General features: G+C 49.0%; 2 protein-coding genes across 2 annotated transcripts; both read left to right on the top strand.

Annotated features, from left to right (window-relative positions):
- The first annotated feature begins 5,643 nt into the window (after window positions 1-5,643).
- Igfbp6 (insulin like growth factor binding protein 6) lies at window positions 5,644-10,804 on the top strand. Its single transcript, XM_052160661.1, has 4 exons — window positions 5,644-6,187; window positions 9,186-9,319; window positions 9,454-9,576; window positions 10,484-10,804. Exons 1-4 carry the CDS (start codon window positions 5,851-5,853, stop codon window positions 10,604-10,606), a joined length of 717 nt encoding a protein of 238 aa, XP_052016621.1. The 5' UTR covers window positions 5,644-5,850; the 3' UTR covers window positions 10,607-10,804.
- Window positions 10,805-12,305: 1,501 nt separating this feature from the next.
- Window positions 12,306-25,220, top strand: Soat2 (sterol O-acyltransferase 2). The gene is made up of 14 exons (XM_052161419.1): window positions 12,306-12,429; window positions 14,387-14,523; window positions 15,216-15,275; window positions 15,513-15,620; window positions 18,785-19,061; window positions 19,651-19,720; window positions 20,100-20,184; window positions 20,556-20,601; window positions 20,709-20,838; window positions 22,512-22,609; window positions 22,967-23,065; window positions 23,937-24,072; window positions 24,506-24,651; window positions 24,844-25,220. The coding sequence occupies exons 1-14, from the start codon at window positions 12,424-12,426 to the stop codon at window positions 24,892-24,894; spliced, it is 1,449 nt and encodes a 482-aa protein (XP_052017379.1). The 5' UTR covers window positions 12,306-12,423; the 3' UTR covers window positions 24,895-25,220.
- The last annotated feature ends 1,914 nt before the right edge of the window (window positions 25,221-27,134 follow it).

The raw sequence follows: 27,134 nt of genomic DNA, 5'->3' as shown, positions 1-27,134 counted from the left end.
AAGGCAGCCTAAAAGCCACCGTTTTACACAATATAGAATAACTTAGAGTAAACACAGCCTAATCACAATACTCTCTTATGCAGTGCCTCGTTTATTTACTGTGTAATGTCAGGTGTGGTGAAATGCACCTTTTTGGTTATATTTACTTTTTGTTTGTTGGAGGTGCACTGCATGGCTGATATGGCCTAAGTGTATAAAGATGAGAGAACAGCTTCAGGAGTTGGTTCTTTCCTTCCGCCAGGTGGGTCCCAGGGGCTAAACTCAGGTTTGGTGTAGGGGTAAATTTTTAATATAAAGTACCACCCACCAGGCCTCTGCACCGAGTCCCGGTGCTCACTGTCGCCGCTGAGCCAGTCTCTTTCAGCTAGTTCTCACAGCATCCCAGCTGTGTTTCCTCTCTGCCACCATGCTTCTGCCCAGCACCCACTCTTCCACGTATCTAGTAGAGCATGACTTCTTTTTGGTTTGCTTGCTTGTTTGTTTTTGTTTTTGTTTTTCGAGACAGGGTTTCTCTGTGTAGCCCTGGCTGCTGTTCTGGAACTCGCTCGGTAGACCAGGGTGGCCTTGAACTCAGAAATCCACCTGCCTCTGCCTCCCAAGTGTTGGGATTAAAGGCGTGTGCTACCACTGCCCAGCTAAAGCATGACTCTTAAACTTGAATAGTTAACCAAATATATTTATGTATAAGAAACTTCCAATTTCATAATGCCAATTTACAATGATAAAGTCTTACCCCAATATTTCTAACCTCTCCAAAACACCAGAAATACTTCTGAAGCCTTCTGGACATCGGAGTCTCCCTCTTTGCTCCCCTCCTGCTGTCGACCCAGCCTCTCTCCTTCTTTCCCCACCCCTCACTTCTCTTAGCTCCTCCTCCTCTTTCCCCTCCAATCACTGACCTCTCACTGCCTCAATGTGAATGGATAGGAAATATCTTGCAACAGTTTGGTAACTCTGAATCATCTCACCAGACTCAGCACCTCATTTATTAAAGTCAACTGTCTGTCAGTGTATCTCATCTCATTTAGACCTCGGACTGGTCCCATGTTATTTACTAGATACTTCTCTACAGTGCTGGGCCGGCAGAGGACTAGCTTCGTTCGTAGAGTATTTACCAGGCACGGGCAAGGTCTTTGGTTCATTCCCCATAGTGAAAAAAAAAAAAAAAAAGAAGAAGAAAAACAAAAGCTAATTATAGCAGTTAGAGCTGTAGCTTACTAGAATGCTCTTACTTGGCAAACTCAAACTCAAGGCTCTAGGTTCAATTCTCAAGACAGGAAAAAAAAAAAAAAACTGAGACAAATCCTCACCAAGTAGTTCTAGCTGCCTGAAACTCATTATGCAGACCAGGATGACTTCAAACACACAGAGATCTGTCTGCTTTTCCCTCTCAAGTGCTGAGATTAAGGGTGCACACCATCCTGTTTAAAATTTTCACTGCCCCTACAGAGATCCCACTGAAATAGCTAGCCCACCTCCTGCTTCAGCTGTCTGTAATAAGCCAGCCAGCCTGGTGATTCAGCTGTAGATGGTACTCGCAATAAATAAATTTCCAGGTGCTGGTCCATCTTCAAAAGATGACATCGCCCATCTGATCCTAGCTTGTGTGTGTGTGTTTGTGTGCCCACTGTTTTTTCCTTCCCCATCTCCCCAGTCAGGTCAATCCCCAAGCCGCAGGTTGAGGCATGTGGGGGTGGGAGCTTGGGACCCTTTAAAGGCTGGGTCCCACCCCCCATGACCAGTTCTAAATGGAATAAAGAAGCTCCCCCCAAAGGACATTAAAATCAAGCCCCTTGGGAATGGTTGTGGTCCACAAGGGTGAATGACTTTATCCTTGCTCCATGAAATACTTTTAATTCATGAGAAAAGAGCATTAAGCGCTGGAGGGTAGGGAAAGGTACTGTGAAAGACTATTGCACTCCTGAACTCACAGTAGCTATGGCCATTTCAACAAGATGAAGCCAGTAAGACCAGTCACTTCCGGGAGACAGTGGTCATTGTACTCAAGGGATTACCAAAGAAAAGAAGGAAGAAAGGAGAGGTGATGAAGGTGGGAGAAGGGATTTCTTGAGGTGTCTAGGAGGAGTAACAGGGAGTGTCAGGGGCAGGTGTGATCAATGTATGATTAAAATTGTCAAAAAGTAACCAAAGGAGCTAGAGAGAAGGCTCGGTGGTTAAGGGTGGTTAAGAGCGTCTGTTGCTCTTGCAGAGGACCTGTGTTCTATTCCCAGCACCCACCCGGTGATTGACAATGACCCATAAATCCAGTCCCAGCGGGGACATAGTACATAGACATTCATGCAGGCAGAACACTCACGCATAAAATAAAACAAATTAAAAAAAATGTTTTAGCAAAGCAGGCAGATTTCTGAGTTTGAGGCCACCTTGGTCTACAGAGTGAGTTCCAGGACAGGCAGGGCTACACAGAGAAACCCTGTCTCAAAAAACCAAAAAAGAGGTTTTAAAAAAGGATGAAAAAAATCCGAGGATGAAAAAATGCGTAGGTTTCCAAAAGGAGTTTAAAGATGGCTTCTGGGTCATTCATCACCAAATCCTGATTCCTAAGGACAAGGAACATGTTGGGGAGAAGGAAAAAGAGGGGTTAGATCCTTGACCCCTTTTGAATTGGGCTCACATTCTTTTTGGGGGGGGGGATTTGTTTTTTTTCGAGACAGGGTTTCTCTGTGTAGCCCTGGCTGTCCTGGAACTCACTCTGTAGACCAGGCTGGCCTCGAACTCAAAAATCTGCCTGCCTCTACCTCCCAGAGTGCTGGGATTACAGGCATGCACCACCACCGCCCAGCTGGGCTCACATTCTTGTTTAGGGCCTCCTGAATGCCCTGGACCCCCAGACAGGTGATACAGCCATGCCCACCTATAGTCCTCCCTGCCCACAGCACGCATGAATGCTAACCCTAACCCCAACACACACACACACACACACACACACACACACACACACACAGAGAGAGAGAGAGAGAGAGAGAGAGAGAGAGAGAGAGAGATTTAGCTGTATAAACAGCAGTTTTGAGGTAAAGCATAAGAATTGAGCACAGCATTGGGCTGGTCTAATAAAATTTTGGGTTTGTTTTTTGGAGTTACCCAAAAGAAGCTTATGCCTGAGGCCTGAGGATGCCATGGGTGCACGGGACAGGTGAGGTTCAGGCCTCAGCAATGAGTGTGGCCTGTAACACAGATTCATACCAAGTTTATGGACAAACCTACATCATAGCCCAAGGCTAATCTATCAAAGCCTTGGCACCAGCCTCTCAGCAAAGGTGCTCATGAAGACTCTCACACCCCAGTGCAAGCACCTGCTACACTGAGAGCTCCACATCTCTTCTCTGGGTACCAAAGCATTCCCCCCAAAAAGAAAAGCAGAACCCAAAGCCCTCTGTCTGAAGGAGGCTGTGCCCAGGCAGGAATGGCATGAATCTCTGGGCACTCAAGAGTGGACAGAGGGGGAAAGAGAAGGGGGTTCTACTAGGAAGAGTGCAGCCTTGCTTAGCCTGCAGAGAGGGACAGAGAGAGCAAGCAGGGGGCAGGGGGAGGTGGGGGAACCACAGAGAAGCACATTCAGAAGCAGCTACCAAGCAGGATGTTGGGATTCAAACCCAGGTCAAGCATCTGACAGGCCTGTTTCACTTACCAGAGCAGACCTGGCCTCCAGGTTCTTTCTCCCAGCATCCCTCAGTTGCCACCTGTTACCAGTGTTAACAGGGCAAGGCTGCCATACCCAGCCCTCTACCCTGAACTTTTCAGCCCAGGGGCTGGGTTTCCTCTCCTCTAGAAGTTCTCTCTCTTGGTTTCTGTCTGTCTCTATTTTTCTGTCTCTGTCTGTCTCTGTCTCTGTCTCTGCTCAAGGCTTTCTCTCTTTTTCTTTCCCCACCCCTCTGTCTCCCTCTACTGGGTGACTTCACTAACCCCCTCTCCTCCTGTGTGGTCGGTGAACTCTCCCTGGAGCTGCTCCCAATAAACCTGCTTTTATATTTTAATTTGGCTTCAATTTGCTCATTTCATCGGCTAAGAATACTTATCATATGAATCCATAAAAAAAAAAAAAAGACACCATCTAGATACATGTGCAGTTAAATAAATAATAGGAATAAGGGTTTGGACGGGAACCACGTTCCCAGCTCTGGGGTCAGAACATAAGAGAGAGGAGGCTCCCGGCCTTGGTGGAAGATAACAGTCACTTTTTCCTGCCTGTTCAATCAGCATCCGTATCTCATGGCAACGGGGAAAACATTGCCTTATAAACGCTGCTAAATCCTAAAATCTCAGAGAAGCCACTGAGGTTTTGTTTTGTTTGGTTTGGGTTGGTTTTTTTTTTTTTTTTTTTTATCTGCTTAAAAGCCCAGGAAGCTCGTGCTGACATTCTTGCTTGGGGGCCCAGAATTTAAACTTAGTCACTGTCCAGAGCTCTTGTTTTAGGAAAGAATGAGATTGTTGTTGCGTAACTTAGAATTGAGAGGACAGGCGGGTGGTACAATGTAGCAATCCCACTTGTTTCTCCAGAGTTGCAGGAGCGCCGGGGATCCGCCCACCCCTGCCTAGGGTTGAGCAGGCACAACACTTATGGATGGGCAGAACCGAACCGTTGCCTCCAACGAGTGGAGGCAAATGCGCAATCTGGTACTGAAATTCCCCGACCAGTTCCTTCCCAAGTCCCCTGGGCACAGATCAATCTGGGAAATCCAGAAGACCCAAAGAACGACTATAGAAGGGAGAGAAGCTTTAGGAAAGGAGTAACTGAGGGACAAGCTAATCTGAAGTGCAGAACTGAGGGTGAGGCCTAGTCTGTGGCCAGACCACTGTCCCTAAATGCATCTAAAATACTGTCCCCTACTTTTACCACCACCACCACTCCCAGTTCAGCTGCGGACTCTCCGAGGGTTCCTACATTTACTCAAGGTATATTCTTCATAAAGCACTCTTCATTCTACCCTTGGCAGCCCCAGCCTTTTCTATTATTGTCCCTAAGGCTAGATCTTCTTGGGTTTTTATGGTTTTGTTTTTCACAAACATAGGTCAGGAGTCTTTATTTTACCTCCCCAGTTTTACCATCTCTGTCTCCTCTCTCTGACGATGTTTCTTATCCTCCATGGAAGAGCCAGGCGGTGGTGGCATACACCTTTAATCCCAGCACTTGGGAGGCAAAAGCAGGCGGATTTTTGAGTTCGAGGCCAGCCTGGTCTACAGAGTGAGTTCCAGGACAGCCAGGGCTACACAGAGAAACCCTGTCTCGAAAAAGTCAAAAACAAACAAACAAACACAAAAAACAAAAAAAAAAAAACCCTCCGTGGAAGCTTCTGCCCAGATGCCTGGCATCTTTCCTAGCTTAGCCACATCTCTTTCACAATGCACCGCCCCCCCCCCCCATACTATCCCTTCTCGGGTCACCTTCACCCTCCCCTCTTCTCACTTGCAGGAGTACCTACAGGCCCCTCATCTTCCTGTACACACGCTCTTGCTAACTGGATTTCAGGGTTCACCTTCACTATCCTCCCCTTTCCTCCTCCCTACTCCACAGTTCCTTTAGCCAGATGTACAGCTCCCAAATTCCGGGCGAGATTCCCAGGAACAAAGCAAGAAAAAAAAATCCATCAGAACAATTTGGGATGTAAACAGCAGTGGAGAAGAAGGGAGGGGAAAGCCGGGTGGACCCAGGTGGGTGGCCCTTCAGTCCACCCATTTAAGGGACTGCCCCTGCCTTCTTCTTCTTCCCCTCCCCCTTCACCTGGCTTTTAAGGGGCCGGGCCCAGAACTCTGCTTCTTAAAGAGAAGTAGCGGCCAGCAGCAGCTGCGCTAGACTCTCTGGATTGAGTGCACAGGGCAAAAACTCTGGCCATGACCTGGTACGGGCTGCCCACGCAGCCGCTGCTGATGTTCCTAATGCTGTTGTTCGCTGCAAGTTCAGGTTCTGCCTTAGCGGGGTGCCCCGGCTGCGGGCCGGGAGTGCAGACTGGCTGTCGCGGAGGCTGCGTGGAGGAGGAAAACACGGGGTCGCCTGCAGACGGCTGTACAGAAGCCGGAGGCTGTCTCAGGAGAGAGGGGCAACTGTGCGGGGTTTACATCCCTAAGTGCGCCCCAGGACTGCAGTGCCAACCCAGAGAGAACGAAGAGACACCTTTGCGTGCGCTGCTGATCGGCCAGGGCCGCTGTCAACGCGCCAGAGGGCCGTCGGGTGAGTCCATGTCTCCCTCTGTCTCTCCTTCTGTCTACCTGCCCACCTGATATAGGAGAAGCTAGTCTCTCCTGGTAGGAATCTGGACAGATGCAGGTGGACAGCCTCTTCAAGCCGCTAGGACCCGCTCATTGGTTCCTCTTGGGCCTTGAATAGAACGTGAAGCAGAAACATCATGGTACAGCTATGAGGCTGCTAGGGGCAATTTAGAATAAGCCAGAGAGATATCTGAACTCTCGGCTGCTCTCCCTTCCCTTATTTTCTCCTGAGGGAAAGAGGCGTGTGTAGGAGGAGGATGGAGGGTTTGAGTTTTAGCTTTCCTCTGGACCCTGCAGGATCAGTGCCATAGCTCTAAAGGCCCACGCTGGAGACAGGACCTAGATTCTTTATGGAGGAGGAAGAAAGGGAACCCCAGACTCTAGTTCTATACACTATGAAATGCCTCCTACTTCACTTTCAGTGCCACTGTGAAGTAGACAATGCGGGCAGTGGGCACGGGGGGCAGTAGGCACTGGGGACTGTGGGCACCGCGGGTACTGGGCACGGGGTGGGGGAACAGTGGATACCGCGGGCAGTGGGCAGGTCCGGGAGGGCCGAAGAAGTAGGAAGAGAAGGAATCTGCCAAATCAGAGTTATGGTTTAAACCTGGTAGGAATTGTATGACCTCCTGCCCCACCCTACCCCAGGGATGAACACAGAAGACTGAGTCATTGAGTGGGTGGGACCAGAGTGAGTCAACACCCCTAACATGGGGGTGAGGAGCAACTGAAGATGGAAGAGAGCAAATCCCTGGTTTTCCCATAGAAAGGGATGAAAAATGAATTTGGATCACTTACTTGGCAGTGCAGGCCTGTCATTCCAGTGCTTAGGGGTGGAGGCGGGAGGGTCAGCTCAGCTCAGCACTGTCCTTGGGTACATAATCTCAGGCCAGCCTACACACACACACACATACACACACACACACACATACCACACACACACCACACATCTCACACACACACACACATGCCACACATCACACACACACCACACATCACACACACACACACCACACATCACACACACACACACAGACCACACAGACCACACACACCACACATCACACACACACACACACCACACATCACACACACACACACCACACATCACACACACACACACACCACAGAGGCATGCACGAGCATACACACACACACCACACACACACACACACACACCACACATCACACACACACACACCACACATCACACACACACACACCACACATCACACACACACACACCACAGAGGCATGCACGAGCATACACACACACACCACACACACACACACACACACACACACACACACCACACATCACACACACACACACCACACATCACACACACACACACACACACACACACCACACATCACACACACACACCCCACACATCACACACACACCATGGAGGCATGCACGAGCATACACACACACACACACCACACATCACACACATACACACGTGCACATACACAGGCATGTATACATGCACACACGCACACATATACATGCATGCCTATATGGGACCCTACACATATGTGCAGTTGCACACACACACAGGAACACACACACACACACACACACACACACACACACGAACCCACTGGAGTGAGGGGTTGACGCTCCAGTTTCTAGTGTCAGAGCCCAGGGTTGTAGGGCTCCTCTGAGAAGGTGTGTTTTGGTTGGAGAAAGCAGTTTGAAACATCATCCCAGTTTGACACTAAATGCAGGGAGTGAGAGACAAGGTCTGAGGGAGATGTGGTACCCAGACAGACACTGCAGAGGGGATGGAGTAGAAACGTTTACAAGCTTATCTCTTGGCATGGTTGTGTCATCCCAACCTTTTCCTAACTATGACTTACTTGCATCCTGAGCTCTCCCCAGCACCCCCAGAAGCTCTCCAGAGCCAGGTGCACCCTGCAGGTTGGAAACCTATTTCTGCCCCCTCTGCAGCCTTCAGTACATCCTGGTTAAGAATCATTGTGATCCTGTACCACAGGGTTGAGCTGGGACAAAAAGGAAGAGACCCCCATGTAAGGCCCTCAAAGTAGCGATATCTCAGGGCTGAGAGGGGTGGGCTGACTCACTGAGGGGTCACAACAGGGAAAAAACATTCCACTGGATCCTTATTGACACCCCTCCAACACACACACACACACACACACACACTGTACAATCCACTACACACTTACTGTACAATCCACTGTTCTTTGCCCATCTTCCTGGGCTGGTTTGCCCTCTTCTGGCCTCTAGTGGAATAGGCAAGACTTTTAGAAGGAAGTGTGAAGGCTGGATATAACCAACACTACTTTGCACTCACAGGATTTGGGGGAGGGGCGTGGTGGGTAGGGGGTGAGACAGGGTTTCTCCGTGTAGCCCTGCCTATCCTGGAACTCACTTTGTAGACCAGGCTGGCCTTAAACTCACAAATATGTCTATTTCTGCCTCCTGAGTGCTGGAATTAAAGGCACATGCCACCACCGTCCAGCTAGGATTTTATTTTTATTTCACATGTGTGGGTGTTTTGCATGTATGTCTGTACCTGTGTGTCTGTGTACAACATAGTTACCAGAAATAGGGTTGGCTTCCCAGTAACTAGAGTTACAAGCATCTCTATGAGACACCATGAGGGTGCTAAAGAATCGAACTCTGGTCCCCTGGAAGTGTAGCCAGTGCTGAGCCACCTCTTCAGCTCCTGTTAAATAGACTAGACTGGCCATCAACCTGTTGCAATCCTCTTACCTAGGCCTCCCAATATAGGGATTATAGGCACACACCACCATACCCAGCAGAATAGTTGATTAGAGGAAGAAATGCAGTTGGGGTAAAGCCAGGAGAAACTGAATCCTTCAGTCCCTCTCACTTTTACTGATAAAAGTGGATCTAGGCTCCTGGGCTGCTGGTCTCTGCTCTGACTGACCTCTGATTTCCCCTCCCATTCTACCTGTGGCCACAGAGGAGACTACAAAGGAGAGCAAACCCCACGGAGGTGCCTCCCGCTCACGTGACACGAGCCACAGAGACCGGCAGAAGAATCCACGGACCTCCGCCGCCCCTATAAGACCCAATCCTGTTCAAGATAGTGAGATGGTGCGTGAAGGGGTGGTAGGGGATTCAGAGGGCTGGAGATTTCCACTGGAGACCTTTCCATGGTCTCGAGGAAGCCTGCAGGCGGGCTCCTAGAATCCTGAGTACCTCCCTCACCCACTCCTATCCTTCTCCAGGGCCCCTGCCGCAGACATTTGGATTCAGTACTGCAGCAACTCCAGACTGAGGTCTTCCGAGGCGGAGCACGCGGGCTCTACGTGCCAAACTGTGACCTCAGGGGCTTCTACCGAAAGCAGCAGGTGAGAAGTTACCTCTCCTCTGTGCAAGCTCCCTGCCTGGGAGTAAGGAAGGGTACTTGATGCAAAGCTGCAGAAAGGATAATGGCTCTGCTGGAACATGTCTCCAAAAACAACAGCCAGGTGGTGGAGAGAGGCAGGTGGATCTCTGTGAGTTCAAGGCCAGCCTGGTCTACTTAGTGAGTTCCAGGAGAGCCAGAGCAACAGAGAGAAACACTGTCTCCGAAAAACCAAAACCAACCAAACAGCAATCAAAGAAAAAAAAAAAAGGACAGACACACAAACACACACACACACAACTATTTCTTCTAATTTTAAAACCCACATAGACATGAAATCAGGAAGATTGTAAGTTCAAGGCCTGCCTGGACTACAAGTAAAGGGCTGGTAGGAAGACAGGGCTGGAGATTTCCATAAGAGATCTTTCCATGGACTTGAGGAAACTTGGACCAGGTAGGCTCCTAGAATTTTGAGTTCAAGTCCAGCCTGGGAAACCTTATGAGCCTCTGTCTCAAAATAAAAAGGGAAAGAAGTTTGTAGTTCATTGGCAAAGCTCTGCTTAGCAGTGCTCTGGGCACAATCTCTAGTATGATCTGAAAGAAGAACAAAGGCCAACTATTGCAGCAGAAGGCTTAAAGTCTCCTCTATGATAAGGCCTTGAAGTAGCTTCAAAGGGAGACCTGGGAATCATCTGGAGGCATCTGAGCAGCAGCTCACAGAGCCCTTTCTGCATTTTCTGACTCAGTAGGTCTGGGCAAGCCTGTGAACATACGTTTCTAATATAAGTAATGTTGGGCTCTTGACTGAAACTGCATTTTGAAAGCTATTGCCCTGGCCTAGCAGAGTGGGCCCTATATAAGCTCTCAGATGTTTCTCCTGCTCAAAGTCTGACCTGCACCTCTCTCCCCAGTGTCGTTCCTCGCAGGGGAATCGCCGTGGTCCATGCTGGTGTGTGGATCCTATGGGCCAGCCTTTGCCAGTGTCTCCAGACAGCCAAGGAAACTCTCAGTGCTCTGGCAGGAGCAGTGGGTGAAGCCCCCCCCCCCGGGGGGAGCCTCCAGGACACCAGCCGGAGTATGGGGCTGTCCTCTGAGCTATATGTGAAGCCCCAAGACCCACCTTCAGGCTCTGCCCCGTTGTCCCAGTCACCCTTGGGCCTTTACACAGCTAGTTAGAAAGATTGTTGTTGGCCTGTGTACTAATAAAGCTAGTCCTGGGGGTCTCAGGCTCATGTCTCTGCGTCTGTCTAGTCTGTCTCTGGCGCCTCTACTCACTTTCTCCCGTTGCTCATAGCATTTCTGCCTTCCCCGTAGAGTCAGTCTCTCCCATTGTCCTTGGAATACAGTAGATGGCCACTGTCACAGGCAGCAAGCCCTTTATCCTCACCCGTACACCCACTTGGAGCTCCCTTGTGGGACTGACTGAGATCCTGGCCTCTGTCTGAGATCACAGTGATTTCAACCTTGCTTCTATCACTGACCTTTGGACTGATGGAGGAGGAGGATTAATGGTTAATCCCCAGCCGGAATTTGCTAAAGTGGAACTCCCGAAGCACTCACCTGCCCTACTGCCTCCCAGAAAGGACGGAATGCACTCAGGCTCTGCACGGTCTATCCAGACTACCTTACTTGTGCTGGCAATTGCCTGATGTGGTAGAGACATTTTGTCCCTTTTTTTTTTCTTCAGAAGAAGGTTAAAATGTTTGGTCCACTTTCCCTGAGTTACATAGGTAGGGGATGACACAGGTAGACAAGGCAACCCCTGGCACTATTTACTGTTGAATAAGTGCGTGTCTGACTTTCTGCTTATGTGGTAACCCAAGGTGTAGAGAAGAGCTGACATCTAGGGGCCTCGACATTACACACGTCACAGAGTCCCCAACATAATACTGTTGCACATGTCGATACAGGCTTCACTGCATGCCCTCAGAAAGCTAACGAGACAAGGTACCGTGAAGATGTTTCTGGTCCCTCCCTGACCTTCAGTCTTTGTAAAGAGAGCCAGGAGGAGCCAAGCTATGTGATAAGCCTCGGGGAGGCAAAGTCCCCCTCACAACCTGATGCACAGATTCACTCCCGAAAGCGATATGGCAATAATGTGAGGTTGACCATAGTGGTTGGATATAGAGGCCTGTGACACATGCCACAGGCAGAGCAGATAACCTATCTAACCCCCGCAGGCTCCGAAAAGGACTTTAGCCCCTGGAGTTGTCAGATCTCTGAGTGGGACACGAGCTCCTGTAGGTAGGTTGAGAAAGAAAGGAAGGAAGAAGACAACAGCTGTGTGCTGTCCGCTCCACACTGGCACCATGGAGCCAAAGGTGCCCCAGCTTCGGAGGAGAGAAGGGCTGGGAGAGGAGCGGGAGAAGGGGGCCCATGAAGAAGGTGAGCCGTCCTCCCATCCCCCACACACCGGACACTCAGGCCTAAGGTGGGAGTGTATGGCTGAGGAGAGCTTGCTGCTTGGCCACTTCCTTTCCTCTTGCTGTTCTGGGAAGCCAGAGAAGGAGGTTTCTGCCCTCTTCCCCACACCACTCAGACTGGCAGTGGAGAAAAGGGATGTCCAGAGCGTGGCCTTGCCTTCATTAGGGGTGAATGGAGCACTTCCCTGTTTCGGGTCCCGTTTCCAGCAATTGCATCAGGCTCTTTCTCACCAAGAGTCGCACTCACTGCGCATGTCACTTCCCCGGTTAGTGGCTCTACCCACGATTGATTCTAAATATTGACTGGGAAAGGAGACTGTGAGCACACAGAACGCCTAACTCCTCCCTCTTGAAGTCCCCTTTGATTCTTCTTCCTAGGGAACACGAAGACACACAGAGCCCCAGACTTGGTGCAATGGACCCGACATATGGAGGTGAGGGATCATGGAGGTCAGAAAGGACAGGCTGGGGATGTAGCTCAAATGGCAGACCGCCAATCTAACGTACATGAAGATGGGCTTGATCTGCAGCACCCTGTGTGATGTACAACTCTTATCCTAGCACTTGGGAAGAAGAGACAGGAAGATCAGAAGTTTGAGGTCACCCTTGGCTACACAGTAACTTCCAAACCAGACTGGATTACAGAAGACTCTGTCTAAGAAATAAAAAGTAACCAAGGCAGTGGTGGCACAAGCCTTTGGTCCTAGCACTCAAGGAAGTTGAGGCAGGTGGATCTCTGAGTTCAAGGCCAGCCTGGTTCAACAGAGCAAGTTCAGGGATAGCCAGGACTACACAGAGAAACCCTGTCTCAGTGGGGGAAAAAAAAAGAAAAGAAAGAAAAAGTGAAAGGAAATAAAACATTGGGAAGGTCCTAGGGTAATAGGAGGCAAGGGCTAGGACAGGCTAGATGATAAAAAGATTCTTTGTTTGCCCGGGTATATTGGCATATGGCACACTCCTTTAATCTTAGAAGGCAGAGGCAGCAGAACCTCTGAGTTTAAGGACAGCCAGGTCTGTATAGAGGATTCCAGGCCAGCAGTCAAGTTACATAATGAGACCTTGTCACACACACAAGAAAGTTTTCAACTAGAATTAAGGTTAATGAAGGGTGGTATTGATGCCTAAATCACTAGTTATTGGCTTAGCTTTTTAATATTGCCTAATAATAATCAGAGATAAGACCTTTCTTTTAAAATTATAATTTATTTAAGATTTATTTATTTATCATATGTATATGAGTACACTGTAGCATTGTATGTATCATATGTATATGAGTACACTGTACCAGAAGAGGGCATCAGATGCCATTACAGATGGTTGTAAGCCACCCTGTGGTTGCTGAGAATTGAACTCAGGACCTCTGGAAGAGCAGTCAGTGCTCTTAACCATGGAGCCATCTCTCCAGCCCTATTATTATTATTATTAATTATTATTATTATTAACAGTAGTAGTAATAGGTGTGTCTGTATCTATGTGTGTCTGTCTGTGTGTGTCTGTGTATATCTCTGTGTGTACATCTGTGTATCTCTCTGTGTCTGTCTGTGTATGTCTGTCTGTGTGTATCTCTGTGTGTGTATGTGTCTGTCTGTGTGTATCTGCATGTGTCTGTGTAATTTTTAGGAGTCAGCTCTCTCCTTCCACTGTGAGTTTGTGATCAAAATCAAGTCACAAGGTTTACATAATAAATTGTTTTGCCTACTGGGATATCTCTCAGCAGCCACAGCTTTTGTATGAATATTTAAAAACATCACTTAAATTGTCTGGTAACATTGTTTAGATAATGCCAACCTAGATTACCTCCCCTCATTCACAAATTTAAGATAACTAATTTGTTAGGTTTGCTTACAATTATGAATTAAAAAGAATTGGGCTGGACGATGGTGGCACATGCCTTTAAACGCAGAACTTGGGAGGCAGAGGCGGTCAAATCTCTGTGATCTGAGGAACAGAGTGAGTTTCAGGGCAGGGCTACTTGGAGAGACCCTGTCTCCAAAAACCAAAAAAACCTAGGTCTTTGGGTAAGAACCATAGTCAGCTGGTAAGAACTTCCTGTTAGTGAGGTCACAGTTCAGAGGTCAGTGACTGAGGACTGGAAGTCATCTGTCTAATAGCCTTGCCCTGCTGTCCCTGAGCTAGGCTCAAACTCACCACGCTCTTGCCCCAGCCTCCTGAACAGCTGGGAGCACACAGGCGTTTGCTTCTGCTGTGGTTCTCTAGCCTCATTGCTGCCCTAGGAAGGAGACAGAGGTTGGGGCAGCTTCGGCGCCACACTTAGCTCCCCAGCTCTTCACTTGCAGGGTTCAGAGAGAAGCCCAGTAAATTGTGAAAGAAAGGAACTGCTGGCTGGAGGGAGGAACAATGAATGGGCTGTAGCCTGGTTTCATCCCGCAGGCTGTGAAGACACAGTTTCTGGAACAAGCACAGAGAGAGTTGGCAGAACTGTTGGATCGGGCCATGAGGGAGGCTGTGCAAGCCTACCCCAAACAAGACAGACCTCTTCCCTCCACTGCCCCAGGTTCTACAAGCAAGTGAGTCACAAGGCAGGAGCTCCTCTAGCAGAATGCCCACCCCTTTGCCAGCCCTGACATGACCCTAACCTCAGCCTCTCTTCTCTCCTGACCACCCTGTCTCTCTAAACACAGGCACATGCATGTACACACACTTACATGCATGCATGTACACACACTTACATGCATGCATGCACACACATACACATAGGCACTCATGCATACACATATACACATTTGCTCATACAGATGTGCACACACACATACTTGCATATATGCACACATGCATATGCACTCACATATGTGCACACATTCGCTCATGCACATGCATGCGCGCACATACATGCACACATACACACACACACATGCACACATGCAGAAACACACACAAATGCACATACCCATGAATGCATGCATATGCACGCACAGGTGCACATGCATATACATGCATGCACACGTGTACATGTATGCATTTACATGCATGCACACTTGCACACATGCATTCACTCATGCGTATGCATGTGTGCACACACATACACACACACACATACACACACACCTACACACAGACTCCTCCCTCTTTTAGGCCTCTCTCAGCTGTCAACCTCCTGGGCTATCTTTACTGCTTCTTGTTACTTCCACATGGAACTGCCCTCCAGCCTCTCTTCTTCCTCTGGTATCTGGTTACTTATACTGTAACTGTCTCAATCTAGGACCCAAGAGTTACACACTGGGAAACGGAAAGTTTTCATCACCCGCAGGTCGCTGCTTGAGTAAGTTGGGGGTGAGGACAGAGGATAAGGAGAAAGACTTTGACTGGGGGCGTCCCATGGATATCACACAACTCATGCACGGGCTTTGGTGGTCTGCTGGGAGACTCTGGAGAGGGCTCTGCCTTGGCATTGTTGAGGAAGACAAATTGGAGAAGCTCTGGCCACAATCTTGCCCTGAGCTTCTCTGCAGGCTTCTGAAGATCCTTCTTCTCTGCCCCTCGGGCGCCTCCCTTCCAGTGAGCTAATGGAGGTGCAACATTTCCGAACCATCTACCACATGTTCATAGCAGGCCTCTGCGTCTTGATCATCAGTACCCTGGCCATCGACTTCATTGATGAGGGCAGGTAGGTCCCTCCTGAAATAGTGACCTGATCAGATATCCTGGCCTATTCTCTATATACCTGCCTTCGACCTTCTCTTAACCACCGAGCCACATCTCCAGCCCCATGACCTAGAACTTTTGATCCTTCTACCTCTGTCTCCCTCCCAAGTAACTAAAATCATAGGTATGAGCCACCAGATCTGGCTTGTTTATTGTTATTTTGTTTTGAAACAGGGTTTTTCAGTATAGCACTGGCTGTCCTGAAACTCACTCTGTAGAAGAGCTGATCTCAAACTCATAGAGAGATGACTGCCTCTGCCTCCTGAGTACTGAGATTAAAGGCATAGGCCGCCACTGTCAGACAGGCCTGGTGCTGTTTTTTTGTTTGTTTAATAGTTCGAGGGGCTGGAGAGATGGCTCAGAAGTTAAGAGCACTGACTGCTCTTCCAGAGGTCCTGAGTTCAGTTTCCAGCAACCACACGATGGCTCACAACCATCTTTTTTGGGGGTGGGGGGCGGGTTTCAAGACAGTGTTTCTCTATGTAGTCCTAGCTGTCCTAGAACTCACTCTGTAGACCAGGCTGGCCTCGAACTCAGAAATCCGCCTGCCTCTGCCTCCCAAGTGCTGGGATTACAGGCGTGTGCCACCATACCCGGCACAACCATGTTTAATGGGATCTGGAGTGTCTGAAGACAATGACGGTATACTCATATACATAAAATAAATAATTTTTAAAAAGGGGGGTTTGGAGAGATGGCTCAGAGGTTAAGAGCACTGACTGCTCTTCCAGAGGTCCTGAGTTCAATTCTCAGCAACCACATGGTGGCTCATAACCATCTGGAATGAGATCTAATGCCCTCTTCTTGTGTGTCTGAAGAGAGTGACATATACATATAATAAATAAATAAATCTTTAAAAACATGGTTTGGGTTTTCCCTGAATGTTTCCTGTGTATTCACAGGCATATATCCATAAGAATCAAGAGGATGCATGTGTGCTCTTGGAGGTGTTTATAAGTGAGATACTGTATCTGATTTTATAATCAAGTCTTGTCAGCTTATTGATTTTAGTGACTAGAGAAAGTGGAAGTACCAGATTTAGTTCATGAGGTCCTTTTTGTAAAAAAAATTTATTTATTTATTATATGTGAGTACACTGTAGCTGTCTTCAGACATATCAGAAGAGGGCATCAGATCCCATTACAGATAGTTATGAGCCACCATGTGGTTGCTGGGAATTGAACTCAGGACCTTCACAAAAGCAGTCAGTGCTCTAAACCGCTGAGCCATCTCTCCAACCCCATGTGGTCCTTTATTAGGACCAACTATTGAGGTGGTTTCCAGTATGTGTCTATTTGTTGAGACAGAATCTCATAGCCCAGGATGGACCTGAAGTTAATACGTAGTTGAGAATGACTTTGAACTTCTCATCCTCTGTGTCTCCCTCTCAAATGCTAGGATTTCAAGCACATGCTGGAGATTGACCCTAGAAGCTCCACCCATCCTAGCAAGCTCTCTACCAACTACTTTATATCCTCAACTCCCCCCATCCATTGCATTTTTCACCTTTATTTTATGAACCGGAGTGCTCTGTCTGCATGCACACTTTTGTGCCAGAAGAGGGCATCAGATCTCATTACAGATGGTCGTGGGCCACCATGTGGCTGCTGGGAATTGAACTCAGGACCTCTGGAAGAGCAACCAGTGCTCTTAACCGCTGAGCCACCTCACCAGCCCCCATTTTTCATCTTTATATGCCATACATTCTTTTTTATTATTTTAATTTTTAAATTTATAGTTTTATGTGTGTGGATATTTTCCCCGCATATCTCTGCATCCCTTGTGTCTGGTGCCCAGAGAGGGCAGAGAGGGGATTTGTTGCATGCCCTGGAGCTGCAGTTACAGGTGGTTGTGAACAGGTGTGTGAGGGCCGAGCTGCAAGCTGAGGCTGGAAGAGTCAGTGCTCTTGATCTGTCTCTGCAGTCCCAGACAACACATTGCTCGTCCTATGTCCTAGCAGTCTAGTGTAACTGCTTGGTCTTTTCTACGTCTGCCCCAGTTCCCGAACAATGACTTGGAGCCTGATTTACTTATGAATTCATGTCTAAGCTTTCTCCCCAACGAGCTCGTAACCCAGTTAACCTGTTTACACAGCTCTATGTCTGCCAAGTCAAACGCTCAACTCCGCCATATCTTGTTGGTGAATTCCCCTGAGCCTGACTCTTTCCCAAAGTTCCCTCCCCTTCTCTGTCTCTCTGTCACTTTGTCTCTCTGTCACCCTGTCTCTGTCTCTCTGTGTGTATTTTTCTGTCTGTCTGTCTCTATCTCTCTGTCTCTAACTCTGTCTCTCTGTGTTTCTCTGTCTCTCTGTGTGTGTCTCTGTCACTCTGTCTCTCTGTCTCTGTCTCTGTCTGTCTCTCTCTGGGGGATGTCCCACCTTCCACTTCCTGCCTCTGCTACAGACCATCAGATTTTTATTGACAGGCGATGCTTTTACACAGTGCATAGCAAATTATTCCTACAGTCTAAGATTCCCATCCTCCTGCTTCAGCCTCTGAAGAAGCTGAGATTTCAAGCAAGTTCTAATACCCTCCACCCAGGCATGCAAAACTCTGAGCATGAAGCATTCCTTGAGCCTGGGCCTACAACTATAGACACACCAGAGGGACCAAATTCATAATAATAAAAAATAAAATCAAAGCTCAGCTCGACTCTCCATACCCTAATGCTTGTACTATTGAGACCTTCTGCAACACTGACACTGACCTGGGGCTCCAAAGCCCATTTAGGTCAAGCCTGTCCCATGGTCTGAGGCAAGGCCCTGCACTGGAAGTCCAGTAGGCACGGGGGCTAACCTGAACACTTTAAGAACACAGCCTTTCAAGAATCCTCAGTTGGCTCTGCATCTAGCTGAATCGGTAGAGTGCCTTTAGTATCAGGAAACCCTGGGTCTGACCCCCAGCAGTGCATGAACAGATTAAGGTGACCTAAGCCTGAAATCCCGGCACTAAGCAGGTGGAGTCAGGAAGATTAGAAGTTCAAGGTCATCTTCAACTATATAAGTGAGCTCATGGCCAGTCTGGGATACATGAACACATGAGAACTGTCTAGAGAAAACCAAAAACAAACAAAAGTAACAACCGCCTCAGTTTGCCCCGGTTACTGTCTTCCTTTCTGCTCGCCTAGGTTGATGCTGGAGTTTGACCTGCTCATCTTCAGCTTCGGGCAGTTCCCCTTGGCGCTGATGACGTGGGTTCCTATGTTCCTGTCTACGCTGCTATTGCCCTACCAGACCCTGCGGCTGTGGATCAGGCCGCGCACAGGAGGCGCCTGGATGCTGGGGGCCAGCCTGGGCTGCGTTCTGCTGGTTGCCCACGCCGTGGTGCTCTGCGTCCTGCCGGTGCACGTGTCCGTGACGCATGAGCTTCCACCCGCCTCACGCTGCGTGCTTGTCTTTGAGCAGGTGAGGCCCAGGGACTCTGGGACCGGATCTACAGAGAACAAGCAAGGATACAGTGTTGACAAGGGCGGAGCTGGTTGGGTTTGGTTGCTAGGTAGCACTGTGACTCTCTATAGCTGGGGGTGGGGGGTGGGGGGTGGGATGTAGACTGCCCTGTTTCCTTTTACCCTTTATCCCAGTTTTGTCTTTGTTAAGCTACAAAGTCATGACTACTACTACTACTACTACTAATAATAATAATAAATAAATAAATAAATAAATAAATAAATAGAAAAGATGGGCTAGAAAGATGGCACTGGCTGCTCTTTCAAAGGTCCTGAGTTTAATTCCCAGCAACTACATGGTGGCTCACAACCATCTGTAATGGGATCTATCTGATAGATGCCCTCTTCTGGTGTGTCTGAAGTAAGCAACAGTGTACTCACATACATCAAATAAATAAATCTAACAAAAACAAACAAACAAACAAACCCAGAAACCCTGGGCTTCCACCAGGCAGGTCTTGAACTCCCTGGCCTCTCAATGGTAAATCTGAGCACAGAGAAGTTATTTTCTAGAGCCACATAGCAACTTGGTCTCCCTTCCACCTCAGGTCAGATTCCTGATGAAAAGTTACTCCTTCCTGAGAGAGACTGTGCCTGGGATTTTTTGTGTCAGAGGAGGTGAGGTGTCCCGCTGACCCACTGCCAACTGAACTGGATCCTCTTGGGCTGCCGGGGAAGCCACGGTTTGCAAAGCTTTGCCCTCGGAAGCCGGTTGTCCAGCAGACGCAGCTCTGACTTTTAGCTGGGCTGAGTGGCCTTCTGCACGAGCATTCTCAGGCCCACTTCTGAGAGAACCCAGACTTTCCGGTGCTATCCAGGTCTCAGTCTGGATGGGCGGAGGCCACGGAGGAAGCTCTGGCCACAGCCGGTCTGCAGAGCCCATCTAGAATGCGAGCCAGTTCAGCCGCACTGAATGCACACCATGGCCCAGTCACCTCCCCGAGATACCACAGTCCTGCCCTCCCGATCCTGACCCACCCTTTTCATTCCTGCCCAGGGAAGGGCATCTGCACCCCGAGTTTCTCCAGCTATCTCTACTTCCTCTTCTGCCCTACACTCATCTACAGAGAGACATACCCCAGGTAAGACCCTGCCCGCCTCCCCAAATGCTCAAGCCTAGTAAGGTGGCTTCCCCCACCCCCAGGCCACCAGCCTCTTGTTCTGAGGAAAGTAACAGAGAAACAGTCTGCGTCTTCCTTTGCCCCGGACATTCCTGTGACCCAGTGTCCCAATCGATCAACCCAGTTCTGTCCTCCACATCCTGGACCTTCAGTGATACTTGAACTAAAAACCCACTTAGTTCGTTTGCTCAAAGTGTCCTAGGATAGCCCCGTTCACCCCAGGGAATCCATTCGGGCCTGAGAAACAGAGGGAGCCTCGGAGAAAGGGCTAAGGTCCTGAGCAGGGGACACCAGAGAAGGATGATAATCAGGTTTTTCTATCACTGCTGCAGGACACCCAGCATCAGGTGGAACTATGTGGCCAAGAACTTTGCCCAGGTCAGAAGATGGGGGAAGAAAGAGGCCAGCTGTGACTCGCAGTGGGTTAGAAGCAGGGGGGAAAGGCAGAGGCCTTGCCAAAGCCACATGTCCTGCTCTGTCTGCAGGCCCTGGGCTGTTTGCTCTATGCCTGCTTCATCCTGGGCCGCCTCTGCGTCCCCGTCTTTGCCAATATGAGCCGGGAACCTTTTAGCACTCGGGCTCTGCTGTTATCCATCCTGCATGCCACGGGGCCAGGTAAGCAGGTCATCATGGTGGCCAAAGGCTGTGCCCCACCCCGGGGGAGGCGTGTCAGGGAAAGCTCGCTCTGTCTCTGAGTCCCTTACACCTGCCTCTCCTATCCATGTTCATTACCAGCACCTTTCTTTAGCCTGGTGACATAGCTCCCCGCACTCAGTTTCCCTCTCCGGCTTGGGCCTGGCTTTGCTGCCCAGATGAAGTTCCTTCTGCAAATTAATCACCCACGGCCCTGCTTCAAAAACCCTTCCTTCCTTCCTTTCTTCCTTCTTTCCTTCCCTGTCCCTTCTTCTCACTGGGGAGTAAACCTAAGGCCTCACACATGGCAGACAAGTGCTTTCCTGTTGAGTTACACCCCCAAGACCCCCTTTTTTTAAAATCTATTTTTAAAGGTGTATATATATTTAATGTATATGAGCATGCTATCACTGACACACCAGTAGAGGGCATCCAATCATGGATGGTTGGGAGCCACTGTGTGGGAGTTGAACTCAGGACCTCTGGAAGAACTGCTGGTGCTCTTAACTTCTGAGCTGTCTCTCCAGCCCCTCACTTCTTATTCTGACAAAGGTCTCACTAAGTTTCTCAAATGGGACTTGAGCTCTCAATTGCTCTGTTCATCTTTTATTTGTTTGTTTGTTTGTTTGTTTGTTTTCGAGGCAGAGTTACAGAGTTCCTCCATGTGGCTTTGGCTCTCCCGGAACTCGCTCTGTAAAGCAGACTGGCCTTGAGCCTGGAGATCCGCCTGCCTCTGCCTCCTGGATGTTTATAATTATTTATTTTAACGTTTTGCTTGCTTTTTGAGACATCTCTACCAAGGTTAGCCTTAAACTCAATCCTCCTGCCTCCTTCTCCCAAGCAGCTGGAGGTACATGTGGGCTTGGGATGCCTTTTCTCCACGTAGCAGCTGTGGAATCAGGGTCCTTCCTGGAAGGCTAATCTGCTCTTCTCTCTCTCTCGGAAGCTCCCGCTTTTTTTCCTCTTCTTTTCTTTTCTCTATCCCCCCCTTTTTTAAAAAGATTTATTTATTATTATATATAAGAACACTATAGCTGTTTTCAGACACACCAGAAGAGGGCATCAGATCCCATTACAGAGTGTTGTGAGCCACCATGTGGTTGCTGGGATTTGAACTCAGGACCTCTGGAAGGGCAGTCAGGGCTCTTAACCGCTGAGCCATCTCTCCAGCCCACCCTCCCTTCTTTTCCTAACTTTTATCGCACATACTTATTTTTTTACTCTTTTGAGATGGTGCCTTGCTGTGTCGCTCAGGCTAGCTACCCTGAGCCTCCTCGGCCTCCCCAGTTGTTGGGTTACAGGTGGCCACCTCATAGTCACATGCTTGTTCAGTCGTCTCACCCTTGTTCTGTATTACATCCCCCCAGGAGGTCCCAGGGTTGTCATATCAGTAATTCCATTATACCTGACCTCGATCTATAGACCGTGTGTGCATCTGTTTCAATAGGATGAGCTTCCAAAGGCCAGGGGCAGTGTGAGTCTGTATTTCTGATTTTCAGGCATAGAGCAGGGTCAAGCACACCAGCAGATGTGCGTGTTAAGGATCGCGTGAACGGAGAATGAATGCTTGTTCAGTGCCGGCCCCCATGTCTGGGCAAAGGCTCTAGGGAGCCCGGTCAGGGCTGTGGGGCTGCACCTCTTGTCCCACCCGCTAGGCATCTTCATGCTGCTCCTCATCTTCTTTGCCTTCCTGCACTGCTGGCTCAACGCCTTTGCCGAGATGCTGCGGTTTGGAGACAGGATGTTCTACCGGGTACGGCCTGGACCGGGGGCTAGCTCAGAGCTGTGACTGGGGAGGTTGACCATGGGCCCTGGGGAAGAGGGCAGCTGCGGTGGTGGGTGCCACCTTGCAGGGCTATGAGCAATGTGGGCCTCAGGGTGTGGGGATGGTGCTAGTCCTTCATCCCTAAGCGGCAGGGCTGACTGCTTCTGTGTGGATGGTGCGACATGATCCTCTCCTCCTGAGTGGATAGGCAGGAGGGAGGGGCCCCGGGCGGGGAGGGGCTGACGGATCTGGCTCTTGGCCAAGGATACAGGTGGGGCTGGGGCTGGAGGTAGCCGGGGCCTGAGATCTCGCATCCATCCCTTCCCAAATCCACACTCCCCACAGGACTGGTGGAACTCTACTTCCTTCTCCAACTACTACCGCACCTGGAACGTCGTGGTCCATGACTGGCTGTATAGCTACGTGTATCAAGATGGGCTGTGGGTATGAGCCCTGCACCCTCCTCAGTTCCCCTGGCCCAAACAGGAGACTTTCTCCTCCTCCTATTCTGCCCCACTCACGTTCAGATCCGAGGGCAGGTGTCTGGGACTTGCCAGCCAGCCAGACTGGCCTGATGGGGTGAGTTCCAGACACAGGAGTCTCTCAGAAACCAACAGAAGGTGCTTAAGTAACATTGACCTCTGGCCTGCACACTCATGGACATGTATGCACAAAATCTAAGACTAGGGGGCCAGGTATGGTAGCTCAAGCTTTTAGTCCTAGCACTCAGAAAGGCAGAGGAGGAGGAGGATCTCTACCAGCTCAAGACCAGTAGGGCTTTCATATGGAGCTCTAGGATAGCCTGGATGACTGGAGAGACTCTGTCTCAAAAATACAAAGGATGGTGGTGATGATAATGGTGATGCTTTTGGTGATGGGGACTTAGTAGCAGAGCACTTGCCTGGCATTCATAAGGCCCTGGTCTCCCAACACTGTCAACATACAAAAAATAAAATCATACAGCTAAGGACCAAAGGGTTAGAACACTGCTTTTAAATGAGATTAGTGTGGACTCTTTTTTTTTTTTTTTTTTTTTTTTTTTTTGGCTTTTCGAGACAGGGTTTCTCTGTATAGCCCTAACTGTCCTGGAACTCACTCTGTAGACCAGGCTGGCCTCGAACTCAGAAACCCACCTGCCTCTGCCTCCCGAGGGATGGGATTAAAGGCATGCACCACCACTGCTTCCTAGTGTGGACTCTTCTGATCCCAAATTTCCATGCCCTTCCTATTGAATCCTACTTCTTCCTGGCTTCATGAAGAGGGGGGACTCTCTGTGAAGATGTGACACACACTCACTCTCATTCTTGCCCATCAGCTCTTAGGCAGGCGGGCTCGCGGGGTGGCCATGCTGGGCGTATTCCTGGTGTCTGCCGTGGTACATGAGTACATCTTCTGTTTCGTCCTGGGGTTCTTCTACCCCGTCATGCTGATGCTGTTCCTTGTGTTCGGGGGTGAGTGCAATCTCTGTGGCCCTAGATGGGAGGCAGCTGGTGGGAGGCATGGGAGGCCTTGAGAGGCGCAAGAGGCGGAGCCTGGCTGCTCCTGAGACACTAAGGAGGAGGTTGCCTGTGGGCAGCCTCGGAAGGCAAGGCAATAGGCATATCCTGGGGAGCCATGGGGAAAGGTTTCTGGTCACAGGGAAGCATCTGATTATGGGATGAGGGGGGAACGGGAAAGCTTGGTGTGGCTGGAAATATAGCATAATTCAGGAATTGAGGGGTAAACTGAGCCAGATGGATTTCTCCCAATTCCGGAGACCTTTCAAGTTTCTGCAGCTGGGATCAAGGTCTCATCCAGGGAGAGAGGGTGGCAAATCTCTTCCCAGCTCCTAGCATGGGAAGCAAAAGAGACAAAGCACTGAAGTAACAACCTGTCTCCTTCTAGGGCTGCTGAACTTCACCATGAATGACAGGCACACAGGTCCAGCCTGGAATGTCCTGATGTGGACCTTTCTCTTCCTGGGCCAGGGCATCCAGGTCAGCCTATACTGCCAGGAGTGGTATGCTCGGCGACACTGTCCCTTGCCCCAGGTAAGACAACAAGTTCTCCCCGTTCCCCTGGCAAAACAGGGCATTCAGCAGCCAGCCCTGTTGGGCCCTGATCTATTCAATAGCTATGGTCAGGGATAGGGCGTGGCTGGGGGAGGAAGGGCTCGTGTTTTAGATTCATCATGCGTGTCACCAAGAGTGACCTCACTCACAATCTACCCTTCCCTGACACAGACCACATTTTGGGGGCTGGTGACACCCCGCTCTTGGTCCTGCCATCCCTAGAAGTCAAGGCTTCACTCTGCGCAGATGACAGCATCAAGATCTTAGAAGCACAGAGCCGGGGCTCCTCACTACCTCATTTGGAGTCAGGGTCTAGCACAAAGGCCCTGGGGGGGTATGGAGACTCAGACACATACCACACCTGTGTGGGTAGCTGGCCACAGGCTCAGCATGGTGTGACTTGAGTACCTAATCTCTGTGGACTGGGCACAGGTTACCCTTTGATCCATGGCTCTCCAGGTGTGTGGAGACTCAGAGGAAGAGGGGCCACCAAAGTTTGACACGCTTGGTTCTTTCTGCTTCTCCCAATGTAATAATAAAATCTTAGTCTCCCTTTTTATTCACTGATGATTTGTTGAAAACCCGACTTTATTATTATTTTTATTTTCTTGTTAGTTTGACTTTAGAAACAGTTTGTGGGGGTTTTGCTTCATTCTACTTTGTTTTTCATTTGTTGTTGATGTTTTTGTTTTTTTATTTGTTTGTTTTTGTTTTAAAATTTTGTTTTGTTTTGTTTTTCAAGACAGGGTTTCTTTGTATGGCCCTGGCTGTCCTGGAACTCACTCTGAAGACCAGGCTGATCTCGAACTCAGAAATCTGCCTGCCTCTGCTTGCCTCTGCTTCCCAAGTGCTGGGATTAAAGGCATGTGCCACCACTACTGGGCAAAGCATGACACATTTTCCTGTTAATCTTTTTTTAAAAAGATTTATTTATTATTATATGTAAGTACACTGTAACTGTCTTCAGACACCCCAGAAGAGGGCATTAGATCTCGTTACAGATGGTTATAAGCCCCCATGTGGTTGCTGGGATTTGAACTCAGGACCTTCAGAAGAGCAGTCTGTGCTCTTAATTGCTAAGCCATCTCTCCAGCCCTGTTTTGTTTTCTTAACTTTTAATTTAGCTCTAGGACTGGCCTAAAATTTGCTAAGACAACAGGTTGGCTGCAAACTCACAGAGATCCTCCTGCCTCTGCCTTTCAAGTGCTGGGATCAAAGGTGTGTGCCATCACTCCCAGGGAAAATGCACTTTGTGAACAAGTGGCCTTGTAAACAATACATGATAGACAGCCTTGTGCATCTATAATGCCAGGATGTACACACCCACACACATATAGTTGAGTATATATCTGTTTCATTATATACTTCCCAAAGAGTATTTTCTAGTAAAAAGAGGTAAAACATTTTTCCAAAAGGGGCTGGAGAAAGGTGTCATTGGTTAAAGGTTTGCACTGCTCTTGCAGGGGATCTGAGTTCAGTTCCCAGCAAACTTATCTAGAGACTCACAACCTATAATTGCAACTCCAAGAGATCTGATGCCCTCTTGTGGCCTCTGTGAGACAATACACTCTAGTGTACAAGCACACAGTCACACACATGCATACACTTAATCAAAAATAGGGAGCCAGGTGGTGATGGCGGCACTCAGGAGGCAGAGGCAGGCAGATCTCCGAGTTCCAGCCTAGCCTGATCTACAGAGTAAGTTCCAGGTCAGCCAGGGTTACACAGAGAAGCCTGTCTCAAAAAACAGAAACAAACTAAAAACCAAAGCAAAAAAGGAAGATAAATAGAGTGGTACATTCCCATAATCCTGAGGCAGGAGGATTGAATGTTCAAGCCCAGCCAGGGTTAGAGAGCAAGTCCTGTCTCAACGCTAGGCCCGGCAAGGCGACATGCCTGAATCACTCTTGGCTAAGGGCTGGTAAGTTGGCATGGTGAGTTGGCCTCACCGCTCTCAGTTTCCTGACTCTGGACGCCTGTACCAGCTGCTTCAGGCTGCTTTATCTGACTTCCTCACCATCATGGACTGTACCTTGTTCTGTGGGCCAGGCAAAAATCCTTCCTTCCTTAAGTCAATTGATCAGGGAATTTTACCACAGCAATGGGAAAAGAAAGTAACTTCACATATTTTTTAATATTTTATTTTGCTTATTTTGCCTATTGTTTTTTTTTAAGTTCATTTGTTTTTATTCACAAGCGTTGGTATTTTGTCTGGATGAGTGTACTGGACCCTCTAAAGCTGGAATTACAGACAGCTGTGAGCTTCCATGTGGGTGCTGAGACTTGAACCTGGGTCCTCTGGAAAATCAGCCAGTGTTCCTAAGTGCTGAGCCTTCTCTTAAGCCTCTGTCCTCCTTGTTCTCTCCTCTTTTTTAAATTTTTATTTACTTATTGTTATTTGTTTGTTTGTTTGATTTTGAGACAGGCTTTCTCTTTGTAGCCCTGGCTGTCCTGGAACTCAC

Source organism: Apodemus sylvaticus, chromosome 17 (genome assembly GCF_947179515.1).
Source record: "Apodemus sylvaticus chromosome 17, mApoSyl1.1, whole genome shotgun sequence".
Lineage (NCBI taxonomy): Eukaryota > Metazoa > Chordata > Mammalia > Rodentia > Muridae > Apodemus > Apodemus sylvaticus.
The sequence above is the reverse complement of the archived record's forward strand: the minus strand, read 5'-3'. Positions and strand labels throughout refer to the sequence as shown.

Bases quoted from the DNA above. Each gene is read 5' to 3' on its own strand.
- Soat2 (XM_052161419.1), top strand. The intron at 20,839-22,511 runs GTAAGCAGGTCA...CCCACCCGCTAG, and splicing joins CCTGCATGCCACGGGGCCAG to GCATCTTCATGCTGCTCCTC. The intron at 24,073-24,505 runs GTGAGTGCAATC...GTCTCCTTCTAG, and splicing joins GCTGTTCCTTGTGTTCGGGG to GGCTGCTGAACTTCACCATG.
- Igfbp6 (XM_052160661.1), top strand. From the start codon at position 5,851: ATGACCTGGTACGGGCTGCCCACGCAGCCGCTGCTGATGTTCCTAATG. The intron at 9,320-9,453 runs GTGCGTGAAGGG...ATCCTTCTCCAG, and splicing joins CTGTTCAAGATAGTGAGATG to GGCCCCTGCCGCAGACATTT. The intron at 9,577-10,483 runs GTGAGAAGTTAC...CTCTCTCCCCAG, and splicing joins GCTTCTACCGAAAGCAGCAG to TGTCGTTCCTCGCAGGGGAA.